Source organism: Notechis scutatus, chromosome 1, assembly GCF_049901735.1.
Source record: "Notechis scutatus isolate UNSWTSFEM ecotype Mainland chromosome 1, rNotScu1.2, whole genome shotgun sequence".
NCBI classification, from domain to species: domain Eukaryota; kingdom Metazoa; phylum Chordata; class Lepidosauria; order Squamata; family Elapidae; genus Notechis; species Notechis scutatus.
The window spans coordinates 229,500,209-229,522,572 of record NC_142009.1 but is presented as its reverse complement, the minus strand read 5'-3'; the positions used below and the strand labels follow the sequence as shown (position 1 = coordinate 229,522,572).

Here is a 22,364-nt window from a genome sequence, read left to right as displayed (position 1 = left end):
ATGTCTATTAATTCACAATGGCAGGAGGAAGACAGGTGTTCAACACCTCAAGCATCGATACAGAAATCCCTGACTTCTTTGGACTGATATGGGGGTAACATTGTATTTGAGTCTTCCTTTTTATCCATAATATACATTCTAATCTAACCAAGTCTGGCAGTTTTCTGTCACATCCAACCAAGAGTTCAATTATGGGGTTAAATGAGATCTGCTATTTACTGCCAACCCTACATGGGGAAACTGACACATCCCATTTACAGAGATTCAATTAAACACTTCAGCCTACATGGGATCCTTGGTGGTCTCTGAGCTTGCTTGTTTTCTTGCAGACCTTTCATTACCCAAACTAGGTAACATCATCAGTGCTAGTAAGGAGTGCTATTTGCTGTCAGTTTATATTCTTGTTCTGTCAGTTTTTCTGGGGATGGTCTTAGACATTCTTTGGTTGGTCTGTTTACTATTGGCTTCAGCCTACACCCATGAATGTCTGTACCTGTTCAATATAAACATAAATACATCTGACATTTTATGACCCTAAGGAGAGAGAAAACATATTCACTACACAGAGTACTTATAACTCAACTATTCTTATTGGGTTTATACTTAAGAGAGATTGTAACAACTTTTAAATGGTACCAAGCTCACCTCTTACACAGAAACTGTTATCTTGTGCCAGGAACCATTTTACACTACATAGAAGATTAAAATCCAAAGATGCCAGTGGTAAAATTGATGCCAGCATTACATTGTTGGATGATAGAGCAATATATGTGCCAAATGGCCTGCTGTGAAGAATCCCTTTGCAGTGCAAGAGGCCATCTTCTCAGCAGTGATGAAGATTTAGTGGCAAGTGGTTGTTTTCTACTGCATAAGAAGTGATTCCTCTTTTCCCACCCCTTCCAATTTTCTTCCTTCTGTATTTCATGAGTGCATTTTTTCCCCTCTGCTGTTTTTGGTCTACTGACATCAGTAGCCTAATAAATGAAAGTCTACAAAATACTGAAATAATTGTTGAAGTTTTATTTTAACGAATGTGGCTTACCACCTTGAATTAAAAGTCTGTCGATGCATTTTGAATACTGAAACAGACTTTAGAATGGTATTTCCATGTATGAAGCTTGAAGCAATTGGATCCATTGAATCCCTCACAATTTTTTTTTTAAAAGAGTCCATTTGTCCAGTGAGTCCAAGAGTCCAGTGGTTAAGGTGTTGGCCTACAAACCAGGAGACAGTGAGTTCCAGGCCTCCATTATTATGTGAAAGACAACTGGGTGACTTGAGCCAGTCGCTTTTTCTCAGCCCAACCAACCTTACAGAGTTGTTGTTGTGGGGAAAATAGGAGGAGGAAAGAGTATGAGATATGTTTGATGCCTTGAATTGTATATGAGTAGGATAAGTAGGATAAAAATTTTTTTTTTAAAAAAAAGACCTGAGCTTCTCATTTCCTTCAGGTGCTATGACTTAAGTCTAAAACAATATAGATTTATAGCATTATTGCAGATTAATTCTATTGCACACATAAGGCCAAAGGCATATTAATATTAATTCTTCATTTCATTTATCATTCTTGCAACTCTGCAACGGGCTGATATATCATAAGCTTTAAATAATTTTGGCGGTTTGATTTAGCTTTACCCCTCCAATTTGTGAAGACTGTTGCATTTCAGTGTGGCAAATTGAGACACAAACAGAATTATGAATAGAGAGGAGTAACTCATTTTACAGTCTAGTAGCTGATGTATAGATAGACATGAACTCATATCAAAGGGGGAACTCAAGCTAATTTAAATTTCACACCCAATCAAGCATTTATCCATAGTTACCGGCTGGCTGAAACAGTCACCTCTGATCAGAATATGAAAACATTCTACTCAGCACTAGACTAAATATGGCAATTCCTCTTTTTCTAATATTTTGCTGTGTGTTCAACACATACAGCTTGTTCAAATGCTTTAATTACCTAGCCTTGGTTATAATAAAAGTTAACTGGACTTGCAAATGAGAAACATTATCTATTAAATAGGAGATAGTGCAGCAGATGGCAACATCTGACTGCAGCTATTAAAAAAAACAACTAAGCAGGTCAGGCTAGGTTAGCTTTTGGAGGGCGCCCCCAGGAAATCACAGAGCTGTCATTTGCATAAGGAAGTTGAAAAAGGGTCCTGAAAGAGGACAATGGCAAACTACTTCCATGGTTGCCAAGAAAACAAAACACTAAGCTCAACGCAAAGGAATCTTGATCTTTATAGGCCCTTCTAGTGCTTAGCCTGCCACTGTAACAGCATTTTCTGTCCAAAAATAAATGACGAAGTAAATTAAAATACCACAAGTGTTCTCCTGTTGCAATGAATCTAGGGAAATAATGCAGAAACCAAGCCTAAAACTGTTTGATGCAATCTTTTCTCTTAACCATTTCATGTATTCACAACTATGTATACATTTATACTTATTATCTTGTAAACAATTGGCAAATCAAATAAATAAATAAATAAATAAAATAAATAAATAAATCTTTGGACAAAAGTGTGAAGACTTTATTTAGTTAGTCAAATTTATATGGCTGCCCATTTCACACAAGCTGATTCTGGGCAGCATACCACAAGACTTTTCATACAAACAAGTTAATAAACAGGCAACTCTAGGGAAAAGGTGAAATATTGGAATAACAGTGATTTTCTTTTTTAAAAAATAATGATTCAAAAAATTATAATAATAGGTTACTGTACTCCTCCTATACTCTTTTCTCTAGAATTTTGCTTCTGAAAAGACAGCAGGAAGAAGTGCTTTTCAAGAGAGAGGAACAATTCTGGCTTATGTCGATATTAGTTCAGCTTCCTTATATCTTAGAAAATTGGTACTAGAATAGTTGAAACTTGTAAGCAGTTAAATAGAAACACGTTTGTGATGGGTCAGGGACACCAGCTGTGTTTAAGATGAGGTGAGAAGCACAGACACAGGTAGTCCCCAACTTACCATAGTTCACTTAATGGCCGTTCAAAGTTATAATGGCACTTAAAAAAGGGACTTAGGCCCATTTTTCACATGTTCACTTAATAACTGCGTTACTAATTGAAGAACTGCAGTGATTCACTTAACAAAGGTTTTGTAAAGGGAAAATAGCAGAGGTGGTATTCAGCAGGTTCTCACCTGTTCTGGAGAAATGGTAGTGGAAATTTTGAGTAGTTTGGAATACCCCCTCTGACTGGCCCCGACCCCAACTATTCTCTGCCTCCCGAGTCCCAGCTGATCGGCTGGGTCTTCTTTTGCTGTCCTGCAGAGGAGAACGGAGCTGGAAAGCAGGTTAGTGGGGTGGGGGAGGGAATGGGGATTTTACAGTATCCTTCCCCTGCCACGCCCACCAAGCCACAACCACAGAACCGGTAGTAAAAATTTTTGAATCCCACCACTGGAAAATAGGTAAATGTGTAGTGTGCAACCCAATGAAAGCTTTCTGCAGTCTGAAGTAAACACATCAACGTGGGACAAGAAATGGAAAATTCCAGTTCTGACATTTTGCAATCACTCCTAGTCTGCATCACGAACCCATCATTATGGCTCTCAAGCCCATCCCCAGAATTAAGTACGGTCTTCAGCCACAAAAGTTTCCCCTGCTCCTGCTCCACAGTCACAGCTGAGCAAGAATGAAGCACAAAATTGAATGGGGAACGACCTATTTAATTGAATCAGATTTCTTGCCATGGGAACGTTTATAGAGTTAATCAGATTTAGGTCAATGCTATGTTATTTCCCAAATTGTCTACTTCACAAGCAGATAGTCATTCATTGTTTTATCAGGTTTCTCGGCAAAGTTCACCATGTACTTGTCTCTGACTCAATGCTTATTTCAACTCATTTTTTAATCAATCAAGACTATCTTGTGCTCCAGTTGCTAAAGAGAGACGGATGGGAACTGAATACACATAAAGTGGGCAGTGGATAAAGCACAAGAAAGCACAGTTTCACTGTGTGTTTTCTTCTCTGTCTTCAACATGTTGTTCAGGACATCATTCTCTTCTACAAACTACTATTAATGTGCAAGAAATTGCGTGCCAAGTGCCTATCACTATTAACTTGTTCATAAACACACACACACATTTTTGGTATGACAACTACAGATATACACATGTGGAGGAATTTTGCTAAGAAATGCTACTGTAATTCATTAATTTTTGTTTTGTGAATTCTGTATACCATTTTAAGCAATTCCTATGCAGGAGACGTAAGCCAATTAAGAGGTGAGTTTTCTATGAAGCCTTTCAGAAGCCATAAGAATGGAAGTTGACTGATGTAGAAAAGTTTTTAAAAGTATGAGCTAATTGGTCTTCTACTTTTATTTGCACTGACCTCCCAGCCATGAACAACAATGTTACAACACAACAATGTTACAACAGAGCTTTGATATTTATTTTCCCCTGCCCTGCCCTGCCCCCACCCCCCATATATACAGTGCTTGTGGAAACCTTATGAGTGTTGTAAAATTTTCTCTCATGAAAATTTTAAATTACAAAATATAGTTATGCCTTAATTTTAAAAAATATTGAAAGGAAACCATATTTAACGCTATCTTCCACAGAGAGAGAAGGAGGGAGAGAAGGAGGGCGAGGGGCGGGAGAGGGAGCAAGAAATAATGAAATAATGGACAAGAGAGAAGAAAATAGCCAGTAATACTGTGGCAGAAATTTCCAGTTAAAATTGTGAATTCCCTTTACTGAAAAGGACTTTTGTCTGAAACATTATAAAGAAGATTTTGGCCATGATGAAGGGATAATTTACAATTAATGGCAATAGCTCAGAAACACTGAGGATCCAAACACAGAAACAAACCAACATTGGAATTTCCCATTTTCAATAATCTTCCAACCATAAATTTTTGACGTTTTTGTCCTCCCAGTTCTTTTGCCTGATTTGCATCTTTTTTTGCTGCAGACTTCCCCACAGTTGAGCATTTTCTAGAACAGCATTCTTCAATCTTGGCAACTTTAAGAAGTATGGACTTCAATTGTCAGAATTCCCCAGCCAGCATGTTGAAGAAGTTCACACTTCTTAAAATTGCCAAGATTAGCTGTTCTAGGTATCTCGAGATGAAACGCTCAGCCTCTTTGCTGCCATCTGGTGGTCATCTGAATTTTTGTAGCTCAGTAATAGAAGATCAGAAACACAGTAGGTAACTTGACACAGCAGGAGAGGATTCAACTTCTGTTTTGTTACATATTCTTAGGAAACTTAATTGCAGCTATAGAAATCCCTCTCCTCCTAAGCAATGTTTTGCAAATACATACAAAGACCAAGCTCTTATTTTTGAACCTGATAAGCTGATCCCTGATTCCTCATCTTACTGATCCATTTTGAAACTATTTGGTCTATTTTGAGCCAATCAGGAACCACCCTTTGGATTCCTATGGCGTGGACCAACCATGAACCTGCTTGCCAGTTCAACCAATCAGTTCCTTACTCTGCCTCTGAAAATGCCAGCTGCAACTGCTGGTGAAAATGTCAACAGATCACTGTTGTTTGGCCCAAAAGCTCGCCAGTGATTCCTTGAATAGTTTTTGATTTGGAATAAAATGTACAGGAAATATTCTCCAGCATTATAGCTGTTTTGGAAGGATGAAGTTCTAAAAGTAAAAAAGGTGAGCTTGAAAGTTTTTGTTATCACTGCTCTCTGCTGGTAGCAACATTATCTGCATTCCTGTTTCCCTCCCCCAATGCTTATAATTTATTCGCCTGAAATATTCCACATTTTGAAATTATTTTACCATTTGAATAATTACTACAAAAATTGGGAAAAAACCCTTTGTTTTAAAATAACATGCTTTATTTTTTAAATCTCTGAAAAATTTTCAATATAATTCATAAATAGCTCTGGTTTCTTCAAATAAAACCTCTTTATAATATGAGTTAATCACGAAGTAAATTTCCATGTCTATAAAACAATCACTCTGAGACAAAACAAAACATCCATTGGTAGTCATTAACTGACACACAAATGTGCCACAGCTAGCATAGTCTGAGAAGAGGCGTTTCTTCCAGTGCATGTAAAAGCAGAATGCCTATTCTGAGGTGACATTTGCTTTCCACAATTTTTAGAACACCCGAATGAAAAGGAATGCATTCAGCAGTATCCAAACATTAATTAATTTCCCTTTGGACAAGTTCTCCATCTTCTCTTTTCTTGAATCACCACAGATTTGAGTAGAGCAATAAGAGCTGAAGAGAGAGAAGGAATTTGTTCTACAGGCAATTATTGAGAGAGCTGAATATACTGAATTTAAAATAATGTGCTACTTGATTATACAATATCCTCTTTAATATTTTAATAAAATATTAATTTTAACCAAACTAGTTATACCTTTATGTTACAAGCAAAAACTGTCAGTATTGTTTTCATTAATCAAAGACATCACATTGAACATTTATTAGACATTTTCTTCTATCAGAAATTTAGCTTACAGTACAAAAATAAAGAATCATTCATAATGATTACATTTCACATATTTTGTATATTTCAGTAGCTGAACAAACATGCCAAAAGAAGCACTTCACGTTGTTTTAAAAGAGGATAAATAAACATTCAAGTTACTATAGAGATAAGGCAGACACCATGAAGGAAAAAAATAATTATTTCTCATGTTTCTTCAATGTACAGGTTCTAGATCTGCCCAGTTTCACAATTCTGAAACTAGGCATTCCTACTGGCAGAAGAGGGAGGAATACTTATCATCAGTTCCTTATCCACCTTCCTCTCTAGGTTGGCTGGAAATCTTTTCTGGAAGACTGTGGGATCATTTCAAAATCATATGGGAGGCAGCTTTGAAGACTGCAAAAAGGGGAACTAAAAAAATTATTTTCTCTCAATTTTTTTTTAGTGGGAACTTCAGCAGAATCTGAGCCTTTCATTAGCAGAAGAGCAAGTCTGGATTCAACCCAATGAAAGAACATATAAATATAACATATAAAAGTATAAATTGTAAGTAGGAAACAGTGATCCCCTCCCCCAAGAGTCCATAGCTTAGATGACCAGAGCTTTTACGGAAAAATAAATAGAATTATTTGTTCCTTCTCCCCTATCCTACATGCCAAGCAATGACCTTTGACAAATTTTGTACATCAATATTTCCAATAAGGACAACTATTCAGAGAGTGGTTTTCATGCAACTTGGCTTTCCTTCATTATCATTATTCATAGTAGCAAACAACTCACAAAATTTAAGGGAATTACACCCCTCGGAAAACTAAACGCTCTTCCAAATTTGAGGGGGGGGGAGAGTCACACACCATCACCATCATAGACAAAATAATAATCCTTTGATTCAGCAGTCATTCTGTGTTTTTTTTCCAGAGCCTTACTACAGTTCTATATTCTGGAATCTTTTTCTGTAACCTGACAGGTCTTGTCAAAGAAGGTGTTCCTATTTCCAATGTTGCTGAGCATTATGGCATAGGGCATTCCAAGCAGGCATTATGGAGGAGATGCCCATCATGCCCTACTTCCCAATCTGTAGTCTCCCAATATGGTGACAACACATAAGAAATGAGTAAAGTGGCTAAAGATGGCAGCATAAAGTAAAATTGAGCGCACAGACAGTGCACTTCTTGCTGGCCAGCAAATTAACCCTGATTAGCTGAGTCATCTTGATGCTCATTCCATTGCCAGGAAGGATATACCTTTCTGTTTGCCCATCAATTGGGTGCCAGCGCTAAAGATTTGCCATGACATAAGCATAGCCATTGTGTCCTAAAGTAACCAGTACATTCCCGTAGGGTCAGTACAGGTCAATCCCTGCTTCTTCATTTTAATCTAGAAATCAGAAGACTTGGACAATGAAATAGATGGTTGCTGGGCAAGTACAATACAAATTCAAAAATTCCATAGCCTTATTACAGTTCCCTATTCACATTCTTCCTATCCTTCCTCTCTTTTTCTGTCTTTACTTTTGTCACCAAAATGCTTAATTTCTCCAAGTTAAGGTTGATTATGTTCATAGAACTGATTTTTTTCTGGCTTAATAATTTCTTTTTGCTTATTTATTTTATATGTGAAAAAACATATCCACAAATATATTATATTACAGATCAGCCTATTTTAAAATATTCCATTTTAACTTTGACCATACAAAAATAACATCCATCAGTTTTTGCACTGCATCAATGTTACTTAATTCTATTTACTTTTACTCTGGAAAGTAATCCTTGGATTACTCTGGTACAAAATCTCGAGAGATTATCACAAATCCTTCCTACCTTCTACTACATGCATAAATCCATTTCCATAACCTTCCTTTTGGAGAGAGGCGGAGTGAAGGAGATGGAGTTCCTTCCCAATTTATTTTATGCACTAAATACTCTAGTCCTATATTTGTCCAAGGTCACCAAATAGAGATTTCTGCCCCAAACAGAAAAACAGCCTTCAATCCTATACTACATACTTTCATTGGTTTTTTAGGTTTAAGCATGTAAAGTTATAAATACTATAGAATCCTATTTCTTTTGTTATAGTTGTCTGAAACTGATCTGTATATAAACTTACAGAAATGATTTCTTGGCCAAATTCCTTCATACTAAATACCCGTGTTTCTCATATAATAAGGCCGGGTCTTATTTTTTTTTTGAGCCCCGAAAAAATGGCTAGGCCGTCTTTTCGGGGGTGACTTAATTCCCCCCGCCTTGCATCTTCGGGCGGGCGGGCAGCGATGGTTTGGATGTTGACCTCGGCATTGGTGGGGCACTTCGTATCGGGGTCAACGCAGGCAGCACCATATCCGGGTGTGCAACAAAAGTACTTCCTAACGGCAAGCCCCCCCCCCCACCATTCCCCCCCATTTCGCATGTTTTAATATAGGCCTTAATTTGGGGGGAGGGGCTTAATTTCATTTCATGCCTATAAAACATGAGGGGACTTCCTATTGGGGGAGGCCGTATTGTTGGAGAAACAGGGTACTAGAACTTGGAATGATTTAACGTCCTTAAAAATACACCTATTTCTTTTGTGCCCCATCTGAGTACTATGACCTATTGCTGATGAGAATGGAAAGGAGAAGCCCAAAGAAACATTCCTGAATGCCAACCTTAGCAGTATTGTGTTATACATTTAGGATAATTAAATAAATAAAAAAAGAAATGTAATTATATACTTTGATCCTGTTGGCTTCAATAATAACATTAATTCCACCTTAAGAAAAGGACTTTACTTTCTGTTCTTTACCTGTTCTCGAAGTTTCAAAAAAAAGAAATTAGTAATGAAAATAAAAGATGGTTAATCTGAATCCAATTCCTTCCTATTTAATCACAGTTTATTTAATCATGGTTTATTAATTAATCCACAATTGGTGAGTTCATATGCCATTGGGAAAACAGCTTATAAATTACAATGGCGTATTTATACAACATACTAAACCAAAATCTAATGAACCACATTAAAATTTCACAGGATGCTTGAACTCTGTCTGTTGAGGGATAAAAGGCTTTCTTTAAGTAGTGCCTCAGTGTGGTTGCCCTAGGGCAGTGTTTTTCAGACTTTCTGAAATCATGGCCATCTGAAGAAACAATTCAGAGAAAATGTGATGACCCTCCAGTTAAACAAAGACTCCTTATGTTTTTGTCCATAAGAACATGGAAACTTGCCTTTTTTGACAAATTATTATATAATTGTATTTCTGTATGTCTTCCCATCCCCTGCATTTTTACTGTAAAGTCAAATTTGTACCAAAAATATAATCCAAAATCAAGTATTTCTTTATCACTTGAGGCAGCAGCTGAGTAGAGAGTTGACTCCGGGAGGTGGATTGTCAGGGCAAATCTGACATTTTCCACCCATTTTCTACACACTGATTAAAGTCAACTGACCACCCAATTACTGAAAAATAGACAGAAGCCTGGCTGAAACAATACTATGGAAGTGGTGGGAGATCTATCCACCCCCTCCCCCAGGTAAGACACAAGGGGAGTGCTGCCAAAGATGACAAGGAGGCAAGCGGCAAGTATGGATCTGGGTTACTGTTCCAACATGCTAATCCGCTGAATAACAACTGACAGGTGCAGTAGTGATGAAGGAAAAGGCCTTAAAATCAGATTTGACTTTGACAAGTTCCCTTTACAGTTGCAGTTGCCTTGCCAACATTTTCAGAAGTGGTTTGCCATGGCTTTCTCCCTAAGGCTATGAGAGAATGAATGAGCCAGCTGGCTTCATGCTTATGACAGGACCCTACACCAAAGTAAGTTCTTGGTGACACAGGAGGGAGGTAATAAAAAGGATCTGATTTGCGCATCAGGCATGCTAGGTACACCACTGGGCTGAAGTGGCAAGGTTGCAACACACTACCTCATCAACCTCTGTGGGCCATACTTGGAAAATCAATGCCCGTTAAAAGTGGTGGCCCTTAAAAGCTAACATAGGGGCTGTTGCTAGTCATGGTTAAGTTCTCAGCAGAGAAGAAGGCAACCAGAAACACATTGGCAAATAACTTTGCAATGGAAGAGGATGAGTCTTTCCTCCTTGGAGAATCATGGGGAGGAGATGAATGAATTGTATGTACGAAGCACAGAATTAGTCTAGGCTGGAACTAGACAGAGGCAAAGAGAGTTTCCTGGCAAAACTCCAGGAAACAGGAATCCATTGGAGTGTTAATATTATGAATACCCATCCGGTGCTCAGCCTGCATGTATTTGCAAATAAACCTTATAGCACAATAACACTACAAGCCTAGAGTCACCATGTAGCACTGGAACTCTTGAAATTCTTCACTACTCAGGAATGGGCTGCATACTGTATACAGACTAATATGGATGGGAGGGGAACTCATTCCAATCTTCTCCACCTGCTCAGGCTGGCCATACTGCTTCAATCTAAACACCACAAATGAGGGAGAGACCTTGTTTTAAAGAAGCTTAAGAATCCAACAGAATCCTCATTTTTCCAGGCTGTCACTCTCGGTGGTGGGTGATGCCTGAACAGCTGTAGAGATTTTGTGAAGGTCTCGGACTGACCTGACGGTCCACTGGCCAAGCTCCTGTAGCACCTTCATGCCCCTTAATTTCTTTTCAAATAAGCTTTTTTCATCAGGGTTACTTGTATTTTTTACCTCTTTGGCTGGCACGTTGTGCTTCAGCGTTACCATCAGCTCCTCCAGCTGGTAAGCTAAAGCAGAAACTTGCAGCAAAACTGATTGGATAGATTCATGGAAGGCTACATCCTCTGGGGTTAAATCAATTCTCTGCTCTTCCAAGATTTGATCCAGCAGAATCTGAAATGCCCAATAAGCTTGCAAGTTGCTCCCCAGACGCTCAGCATCTGAAAGCTCACTCCATTCTTCAACATCAGCTAGAGGGACTCCATCGATCAAATCAACATCGATCAAATCAAAGTTGAAGGGTTCTACCAGATCTTGCTTCTCAGCCTGAAACAATGGGGAGTAGCGAGAGTGAGATAGGAGGAGAGAATTATTTTAAATAGCAATTTTATTAAAAATTACAATTGCAATGATTAAAAAAATACAAACTAAAAAAAAAATAACAGAGAAAACAAGCGGCAGGACATCCAAGGAAGAAACAGTGCACTGACCGCTGCAGTGGAATGAAGAGCCAGCAAGTGGACAGGCTCTTCAATAACTCCTCTCTGGACAAGAAGAGGATTTGAGATCACCCGCAAGTGCTCTAGGTCTAGGCAACCTGCTCCAAGAGGCTGCACTAGCAAAGATTCATTTGTGGCGGGATTTGGGGGAGAGAAAGAAAGACTTCTGCTGCTTTCCTTGCATGAAGCCAAAAGTGTCTCTCTCTCTCTTTCTCTCTCCCTCCCTCCCTCCCCACCCCTCTCTCTCCTCCTGAGAACAGAGCTGGAAAAGGCATCCTGTGATCCCAAATAAAGAACGATTGATCAGTAGGAAAACGGTGTGGGGAATTTTTCTGTAGACTTTTTGGGGGATTTTCCCAGGGTCTCTGTCTGCAGAGACCCTGGAAAAAATCCCAAAAAAAGTCTCTCTGCAGAGACTCTGGGAAAATTCCCAAAAAAGTCTGCAGGAAAATCCCCGACCCCGTTTCCCTACCAATTTATTTGGGATCGCAGAATTAACCCCCCTCTCCCTCACCCTCTCTCCTTGAGAACGGAGCTAAAAATCAGGTTAGCAATGTGGCTGCCTTGGAAGGGGGTAAGGGACCTGTGTGTGTGTGTGTGTGTGTGTGTGTGTGTGTGAGAGAGAGAGAGAGAGAGAGAGAGAGAGAGAGAGAGGGAGAGAGAGGGAGGGAGGGAGGGAGGGAGAGAACATCCCCGCCAGCCCTCCGAGGTTAAATCAGATCTCTCTCTCTCTCCCCCCCAACCCCGAGAACAGAGCTGAAAAGCAAGTTAGGAAAGTGGCTGCCTTGGAGGGTGTGTGTGTGTGTGTGTGTGTGTGTCAGAGGTGGTATTCAGCAGGTCCTGACCAGTTCTGGTGAACCGGTAGCAGAAATTTTGAGTAGTTCAGAGAACCGGTAAATACCACCTCTGACTGGCCCCGCCCCCATCTATTCTCTGCCTCCCAAGTCCCAGCTGATTGGCTGGGTCTTCTTTTGTTGCCCTGCACAGGAAAACAGAGCTGGAAAGCAGGTTAGTGGGGTGGGGAGGGAATGGGTATTTTGCAGTATTCTTCCCCCAGGAGTGGGGAGGGAATGGAGATTTTACAGTATCTCTTCCCATGCCATGCCCACCAAGCCACGCCCATCAAGCCATGCCATGCCCACCAAGCCACACCCATAGAACCAGTAATAAAAAAATGTGTGTGTGTGTGTGTGTGTGTGTGAGAGAGAGAGAGAGAGAGAGAGAGAGAGAGAGAGAGAGAGAGAAAACATCACCACCAGCCCTCCAAGGTTAGATCAGATCTCTCTCTCTCTCCCACCAACGTCAGCAAGCCACCGTCAGTCAAAATTCATATTAGTGGTCCGCAGAATTTAAAATTATGAGTTTGATGGTCCTTGAGATCCAAAAGTTTGGCAACCCTGCTCTAGACAGTTGATCCTCATGAAGAGACTGCAAGGCAGTAGTCTCTGGTGGGATTTTAGCACTAGATAAGGGAATAACCATCTAGCTGAAACCACAGTTGGATCTTTGAAAGGACACTGGATTCCCACAGTTCCTTTTTTAAATCACTTTTAGAAATTGCTTGTTAACGGTTTTCAGCTATTAGGAACCTTTGGACCACAGGTTTTACAACACAGGTTGAGTTTAGTCAAATAAGTTTTAAATACAAATATAAAGACGTTAAAAAATAATGGTTGAAAAAAATGTCAACCTTCATTTGAAGACTATCTCCAAACACCCTAAGATTGCAGCACTAAGATTTGGCGGCAAAATTGCTTGCTTTTTATTTTACTATATTATTATTATTATTATTATTATTATTATTATTATTATTATTATTATTATTATTATTGTTGTTGTTGTTGTTGTTTGAATTCCTATACAGCAGGGGTCCCCAACCGCCGGTCCGCGTCCGGTACCGGGTCGCTGAACAAGCCTTACCGGCGCTGGTTGCTGGCGCCGCCATCTTTTTGGTAAAAAGCAATTTTTCGTCAAAAATGGGGCGCCTAGCGCTCGTGAGCTTTTCCGGTAGAAAGCCATTTCTACCGAAAAGCTCACGAGAGCGCCACTATTTTTTTGACGAAATCACTTCCGTGACGCCACCGGAAGTGATTTTTCGTCAAAAAAATGGCGGCGCCCAGCTGACGCCGAACCGGGTCGCGGGCCGTAAAAGGTTGGGGATCCCTGCTATACAGCCCATCTCCCCTAAATGACTCTGGGTGATTTACAACAATAAGTGTAGATCGCCTAATTTACAGATTAAAAGTAGTAAAATACAAATGGGAATGAAGGCCTCATTCTCACTATTAATTCCCAAAGTCCAAAGAAAATGGCTCCTAAATTTTCAATTCTACTAGTGAAAGATATACCTACTACCTCTTGCTTCCAGGTTAAAAATGGCTTCATGATCCTTTAAGTCAGGGGTGTCAAACTCAAGGCCCGGGAGCCAGATCAGGCCCTTCCGGGCTCTGTTTTCACTGGCAAAGGGTTGCAGGAGGCCGTCACAGCCGAAAATAGAGCCCAGAAATCCATTTACACTGGCAGAATGTTCAAGCCACCACAGGTGCCCTGGAAATGAGTGATGTTGGTCTGGCCATGCCCACTCCAGCCCCTCCCCTGAGGTTAAACACAACCCTGATGTAGCCCTCAACGAAATCGAGTTTGACACCCCTGCTCTAAGCCATAAAGTTTGGGGCAGTAGGTCTGTAATGTTGCATAAACCAAGCCATTATGTTTTACTGTAGAGCCAGCAGCTTTACCATTCAGAGATGGTTAACCATCCAAGGATTAATTAGAGCTGAACCAGCTTAGCTTCCAAAATTAGCTGAGTCAGCTAAGCACTGCCTCTTGCTGAGGCCATATTCTGAAGGAAAACATTGTTTCATCTATTATTCATTTATAATATTTGTAATCTGCCCCAATCCTGAAAAAATCTAAACAGCATAAAGTGAAAATATAAACACATAACCATAAAACCCCAAACTCCACCACTGTCAGTCCTAAATCTTTATAAGAAAGGAAGAAAGTTAGGCATTGGCCTAGCAAACTAAAATGCATTTTTTTTCAGTTACTGAAACAAACAGATGCAATTAAATGAGATCTGATCACAAGAGATAGAGAGCAATAGTTGCCCAACATGCTGGACAATTACAGATGGAACTAAGTTGAAGCCTAACTAATAAAATGCCAATATTAAATACAGAAGTTCCACTGCCCCATTTTGAACCACTAGGGGCAAAACATTTGTTGAAATTTCCATGAACTGGAGTGTTTCCCCACATGGCCACTGAAGGGAATTTCCCACTCAAATAAGAGTAGATGAAGGGTCAGATAATGGAATGTATGTACAGAGGAGGGCCTGGGGATCAGATGAAGAGTCATATGTGGAGATAGGACCCAGGTATGGATGGAATGGACACCTTAGATTTCCAAAAGGATAAAATTGGTGGTATGGAAAGCCATGGAAAGCTTTAAAAGGACCAAGAAAGGTCCATATCTATGTCCTGAAATATCTACCTACTAGCTAGAGGAACAAATGCTGTTTCTAACCTCTACTAGACCTGAATCCTGATTGAAAAAGTTCCAAATCACCAATGTCCTCAACAATCTTCTATAGCTGATTACTCACCAAATTCTTGACAAATATGCCCCCAAATTGCAGGTTGAACACTGATTGAACTTTGTCAAACACAGATTGGTCCAGGGATAGTTTCTACAAGAAAGAGGGCCCTGCTACTTCCTTCAAATGAGGCAGTGTTATTCCTTCCCTTAAGAAGCATTGATTATCTCCCAGAGCCAATTGCTCACATCCTGTCTAGCATCTGAAGAATCCAGTATTGTGACACACAATGACAGATTTTTCTTAAAGAATGGGTCAAGTGGAGTGCATTTAGTAATATTAATTTTAATTTTCTGTCACCCCAATACTAAAATCAGGCAAACAGAAACAACAATAAGTAAGTATTTGGAATAATTAATGCTTTGATGCAGATAGGATTATTTTATATCTTATCATTTGTTTTTCAGATTAGCCCTTGAAGATACCCTAGCCCTAACCCTGATATAAGTGAGGAAAACACTCATCCCCATCCTATGTGTCTTCAAGAGTGTAATAGGGCATTTATTGATAAGAGTTCAAGCTTACTAAATAATCATGCAAAGAAATTGGTCATCTGATCATTGTAGCAAAGGAAGTAGATCAAATCTAACTAAAACCAACCCATCCATCCTCTAGGAGTGACAATATATGTATATGGAGATCTCTTTTCATTACCATGCCACCCATCATTTTTGGGGATGATGGTTATCATCCCCCAACCTACCACGTGAAATTAGTTTGGTCAAGATAGTCATCTGTGTGTCTGTTAGACTCATTAAAATAAATGTGATGTAGTCATGACTTAAAAAACCATTTCAAACAATACACATAGTCTCCCACAAGGTGGCATTCTATCACAAAATTTTATCCCCCCCCCTCCCATTTCTTTCCTGACAAAACCAGACCCACCTTAAAATAAATAAAATCAAGCCCTTATTTCATTTCTATCTTGATTGCTGATTTAAAAAAAAGTATGTTCTCCATCCCTAAGGCAATAAACTGTAAAACATTCCTTTTGGGAGAAGCACTTTATGATTTTTGCGCACATGGGTACAAACACACACACACACACACACACAGAGAGAGAGAGAGAGAGAGAGAGAGAGACCTTGATGGGCATGAATTCTAGGACATTTGAAATGTCTTTGTTAGTTATTGTTTAACAATACATTTCACTCTGTGACTTGAGCGATTTGTTTTCTGCAGTTCAGCATCCAGCTGGGGGTGGATGACTCTGCCGGTAGGCAGGAAGAGCCGGTATGCATAGCGTTTGTCCATTCCAGTTATATGATTCAGTATACTAATAATTCATCCCCTAATATTAGATAGCTTTTTAAAGGGAGTTGGTGTAAAGAGCTGGTGGCAGTCTCCAGATTAAAAAAATATATATACAGCCGCACAAGCTTGGTTTGGGAGCTGCAGTTACCACTGGCACACATTTCCTTCAGGCATCCGTGGGGTGATGGAAGATTTTACTCAGATATCATCACACTTGTGTATAAATCACAGAATGTGTTGTTTGGGTATTATACAATTTTCTAACAAGTGCGTGGTGTTCATTAATTGATAGTCTTAACAGAACTCCCGTTGGGATGTTTAAAAAAAAATAGTGATGGAAGCAACAGCATAAGGCTCTCTTCTCTCCGGATTATACTCTATCCTCACCAAACCTGAACCCCGGCCCTAAAACACGCGTCTCTCCTTGCGCGAGCGCACACACAGAAGAAGGCGCGCAGTAGAGGAACTCACGTAGCATTCCAGGAGGCTACTGACATCTGAGCGCATCTTCCTCAGGAGAAGAACGGTGCGACGCCACGAGTCCCGGTGTGGAGAGGTCCCGGGCTGCAGCTCCGAGGTAGCCATCGCCCGCAGGGGAGAAAGCAGGAGCCGACGAAGCGCCGCTCGCGTCAGGAAAGCGGTCTGGAGACCAGGAAAAGGCTCGCTCAGCTCCTACATTCCAGCCCGAGCGAGAGAATTCCTCACGGGGTGCGCCTGACGCGCTCGCCCGCCCGCTCCGTCCCCCGCGGCCTGAGGAGAAACTGCACATTCCAGGCACGGAGCTTAACCCTCTGAGAGCAGCAACGCGGGCGTTTCGGTCACCTTTTGGCCCCCGGCGATTGGCTCGCTCGCTCTCTACTCTGTAACGCTTTGATCCGGGTTTGAGTTTGATCGGCGGATAACCCATTCGGCGGCCCCGCTAATCCTTGCAAATTCAACCCGGGTTGATCTAACCATTCTGCGACCAGGAGACATCAAAAGGAGTTCAGAAGGTCCCTTTCGAGCCTCTTCTAAGCAGGATTTATTTCCCCGTTGTGAAACAAAGCTGCTTCGTGTCAGTAAGCCCATATGCAACCTTGGTGGGGTTTTTTTTTTTTTGAAAAGGTCGGAAATGTGAATCTCGGCCGTTTAGGTGCAGCCTAAGAATTGATGCTGTTGTTGCAATACTGTATTGGCTTACAGGCTTCTCCGGTTTCCCCTTTATTGGCTCAGACAATTAATTCAACTCGTCAGGTATTAAACAGAGGAGTTAGCACTTTCCCCTCCTTCCAGCCAACTTGAAACCACGGTACTCAGGTGTGGAGTTTGCAAGAAAAAAATGCTTTTTTTGTTTTAGACATTTCTGTTTTGCCCATTCAAATTAAAAATCAATGTAAAACAAAATCTCTAAAGCTTCCCACCATAACCAATCCAACCTATAAAAATAACAGCCAAACCTAGCCCATTGAGCTACCAGCGTTGAGAATAGAAATTGAGCTGTGGGAATGTCAGTCCCATGAAAGATCAGCTTGGCCACTGGGTCACACACTTTTGGACATGAGGCTGCCTTACAAATTCACTGGCACAAATGTAGCACCTAACTACAGTAGCTAGAGAACAATCATGACACCTGATCCCTTTATTACAGCACACTATAAACCCTGTGTTCATAGATCACAATGGCTATTTTAAACTGAATAGATTATGTTCTGTTAGGTTTGTTCTATGATAAACCACACTGTCACTTATTTTAGCTTAACATGTTGCTGGAAGGAACACAGCCTTTATTATTTGTTATTGGTGAGCATATTGTGCAACTCCAGCCCGTTGCTGGCTATTGAGCCATTTCAAGAACAATCCAATGCCGTTGATAACTTGCAATGCCATACATTTCTTAGGATCAGGCTATTTGAAATATGACATTTATCAATCTGAGTTCTAGCATCTTCTAGACTTGAAGTGAGTGATGTATGCCCCTCAGCCCTGTTTGTACAGTTCTTGAAGTCCCATCTGAGCTTGAATGCTGAAAATCGGTGGCATCTTTTCCGTATTTTGAGATACAAAACTACAATTCAAGCTCATGGCATTTAGCAAGGCAAGGAATTAAACCCCAACTCTCATAAGAATGGAAAACCGCAGCTGCATCTACCCATAGATAAACATATTCCCACTTGGCATCAACATCTCACCAGTTGCAGAAATTGGGCCACCAAAAAACATTAGGGGAGGTTTTCTTTCATTCTTTTTCCAGATAGACCAACTTCTTTGCACTAACACTGCTGGGAGCATGTTTAGTGGAAATAAAAGATACCGGGTTTTAGTAGCTGTCTTCAGATGTGGCTAGCTGGACCTCAGTGCCAAGCTAACAATTCTATTGCCTTTGAAAGGGTTAAACAGAGATATTGTTTATTCAGGAAATATTCAGTGGTTTAAGTCAACCATTCTTAAGTATTCTCCCAGGAACCTGAACATGTTTCATAAATATATTTGGATTCTTATTTTTTCTTCAGTTTAATTTAATGAAAAATGGGGTTTTGAGCATTCAGTATATGCAAGACCAAATATTGTACTGAAACTAAGAATGTACAAATCATTTTAAAAAGGTATGATCAGTGCAGCCTTTCTTAAAGCACCCATGTCCTTTGGATGGCTTTAGTTACTTCTAAGGTACTGTTGTTCTTTGTTGTTTATACACTTGTGTGAAGAGAAAGCCATTTTTGCAGAACCCCAACCTTTAAACAAGTTTTATCCAGAAATGGATGAAATATGCAAACAATTCATATTTAGTACTATTTACAACCAACATATAAAATGTAATGGAAAATAACAATGCTTTAATCAATATTCCTTTTTTCCTACAAGTCATAGATACTAAAAATCTTGTGTAATATTTTCTGTTTTGCAACTCCCATTATCCCTTGCCTAAAACATAAGATATATGGCTTGATGAGCCTTCGGAATTTACATTTTTAATGGAAGCACAAGTGTCAGCATCATCTGGGAGTAGTTTTTATCAATTACTTACATATTCTGGAACATTTGCTAGGCTAGTCAAGATGGTTTGGTATAATGCACCCTATGATTTAAATAGTCAAAAAATGTGTGCAAATTGTGGCAGCATGAAACATGAATTAGTCATTGTGAATATATTTTATTCTACACAGGTTTCTTTGACTGCAGAATTTGAGATACCATTAATAAATTTCAAACTCTTAGTTTAAAATAAGCTGATCTGAGGAAAGTTCCATAAAGTAATAAGAATTGCCCAACAGTTTTGATTGACTTGCTTTTACATTGGTTAGTACTATGGGCAGTGCTAATCCCTAATTGTATAATTCAGATAACGTCCCCTATTTTTAAGATTTTTTTGGATGCTGTAATGTTTGATGTGATTGTTGCTTTCATAATTGTCATAAAAGCTGCCATACAAGAATAAAGGATAAGCTACTAAATAATTTAAATGAAATAAACATTGTAGGAAAATGAAATATGAAATATAAAAGATGAAATGTAAAAATATAACTGCAAAATATCCTCAAATTCTAGTAGTTTTGTAGCAGAAAATTGCCATCAAACCATTGTTACACATGATTGTATTATGTCATGGGGTTTCTGTTGGCTTGGTAGAGTTCTCTGGCACTTGTTTTCATAACTCAACAAGAAAGTAAACTGCGTATTTTAGTAAAATCAAAATAGAAGATAATCAGGGTCCAACTTCTATAAGGCTGTAAGTTTTCTTGTTTTAATAATCTGAAACAAATCAATCCGACACTGAATTTTAAGCCTTGTAGTGATCTTTAAAAAACTGTTTACATTCTGCACAATTCAAACCTTAATTCCCAAAGGAACTACAACTCTCCAGCTAGCACCTATGAAGTCATGAACTCTTCAAGAGGAACTATCTCATTACACAATACTATTTGTGAGTTAAATTTTGATTTTTACCCTAGCTTTATTATAAGTAACTCAAGGTGGTGAAAAAACAAAATACTCCTTCCTCTTCCTATTTCTCCGCAACTACTACCTTGTGATTTGAGGTGGGCTGAGAGTATGACTAGCCTCAGTCACCCAGCTGGCTTTCAGGCTCATAATTGCTTTATAATTCATTTCTGATTAGCAAAATAAGCTATAATATCCTGTTTTCCTAATAATAGGATGCTAATCTATGTTTTAAGATGGCACTGAAGTTTCCCTATTCTAGATTGGTTTCTGCATCATGTGTTTGTCAATTGTTGCAAGTACTAAGTATAATAACTCCATCAGTATGAAAAAAAAAATCCGATCCACCAATGTTATTTGGTGGATATGTTATTGTCTAATGTTATTGTCTAATATAGCAGACTTCAAGAATCTGGCTTGAACTCACTGGTTTTCACCAAACATTTCTTTTTAGCCTCCTCCTAATTTGTCACATTCCTACCATTTCTCCAACAATATGGCCTCCCCCAATAGGAAGTCCCAGCATGTTTTACATGTTTTATAGGCATGAAATGAAGCCCCTCCCCCCAAATTAAGGCCTATATTAAAACATGCGAAATGGGGGGGAATGGTGGGGGGGGGGGGGCTTGCCATTAGTTCTTTTGTTGCACACCCGGATATGGTGCTGCCTGCATTGACCCCGATATTAAATGCCCCACCAATGCCGAGGTCAACATCCAAACCATCGCCGCCCGCCCCCCTGAAGATGCAAGGGGGGGGGAATTAAGTCACCCCCGAAAAGACGGCCTAGCCATTTTTTCGGGGCTCAAAAAAAAATAAGACCCGGCCTTATTATATGAGAAACACAGTATATGGTACAATTGTTTTTCTTTAAAAAAAAATCCACTAATCCTGCTACCATGTTTGACATATTTTGAAACAAGCCATTATATGCTAGCAATCTTTTACTCATTTTGTACCCTATTGCATCTTAACAGAAACATAAATGAAGCAGATTGCTACAATTTCCTTCAATGTTCTACTATATTGAAATGTATTTAATCAATTTGATAATTATCCATCTCAACAAGTGACTCAGGGTGACAGAATCCTATACAATCCTTCAGAATACTTTCAAAAAATTTAAGTTGGGAAGATGTTTCCAATTTGGTTTTCTTTTTCTAATAATATTAGAAATACTGAGTACAGTACTGTTGCCTTTGTAATGAACTTTATGTTCTATAACTCCTTGAAGGATATTTTAGAATTATATTTTCTACAGATCTAGATAGTCCAAATTCAAATGTTACAGAACCAATGTCACTGACATAGCCAATGCATGATCAAATACATTCCATTCCTTAGAAATGTCATACCTGAAGCTGATGTACATAATCTCCCACACTGGGCAAAAGGGGGAAGAAATGTATTATCCAAAATATTCAGGAATCTCAGAAGAAAATGGCAACTTCCTTTCTTCTGAACAGAGTATACAGGGCATGTATAAATTTTGTTTGTCAGAAAAGGAACATCCCTTTTTCCTAAAAGCTCCAAAAGAATTATTCAGCCATGATTATTTCTCTTCAAACTGTGATCTTTAAAATAACATACTGAATCATAAACAATTCTCTTATTAATAAATTCTGTAGTTCAATTTTTCTACAACTCTGTATTTGAAGCAAAACATTATTTCCAAAGATTTTGAAGCTTTTTTGCTCAAAGAACGCAGTAGCATTTTAACTTACAAACACAGCCACTTTTCATACTTCCACAAGTAATGCACGCTTTTTGGGATAGTTTCACAATGTATTAAAGAGGTAATTTCACAGGCATTATGTAGTTAACCATTCAACTAGTCAGACACATTTTATAAAAATGCATTCCTTTGTGACAGTGATAGTTGATTACGGTGCTCCATTAAGTCACATCTCATTTGTTGCTTCCTTCATAGGCAATCTTCAGAGCAGGGCATTGAAGAAAGACCTACAGCTGTGTGTGGGAAGCTACTTCATTTGTGAATATTTTCCATGTAACTGGCATGTAACA

General features: G+C 39.3%; 1 protein-coding gene across 2 annotated transcripts; it reads right to left on the bottom strand.

Annotated features, from left to right (window-relative positions):
* Nucleotides 1-6,049: 6,049 nt before the first annotated feature.
* On the bottom strand, nucleotides 6,050-18,722 carry CNTF (ciliary neurotrophic factor). 2 transcript variants are annotated; one of them, XM_087950553.1, is made up of 3 exons: nucleotides 16,893-18,722; nucleotides 11,079-11,393; nucleotides 6,050-6,207 (listed from the first exon to the last, which is right to left on the bottom strand). In XM_087950553.1, exons 1-3 carry the CDS (start codon nucleotides 17,004-17,006, stop codon nucleotides 6,178-6,180), a joined length of 459 nt encoding a protein of 152 aa, XP_087806679.1. In that variant the 5' UTR covers nucleotides 17,007-18,722; the 3' UTR covers nucleotides 6,050-6,177. The 2 variants fall into 2 exon arrangements, with proteins under 2 accessions (XP_087806679.1, XP_026539595.1); XM_026683810.2 differs by lacking the exon at nucleotides 6,050-6,207 and having other exon boundaries at nucleotides 9,275-11,393.
* Between the last annotated feature and the right edge of the window lie 3,642 nt (nucleotides 18,723-22,364).

What these genes read in the sequence shown, in the direction of transcription:
- CNTF (XM_026683810.2), bottom strand. Translation starts at nt 17,006, where the DNA reads ATGGCTACCTCGGAGCTGCAGCCCGGGACCTCTCCACACCGGGACTCG. An exon ending in GTAGCCTCCTGGAATGCTAC is followed by an intron (nt 11,394 to 16,892) that starts GTGAGTTCCTCT and finishes CCATTGTTTCAG; the next exon opens with GCTGAGAAGCAAGATCTGGT.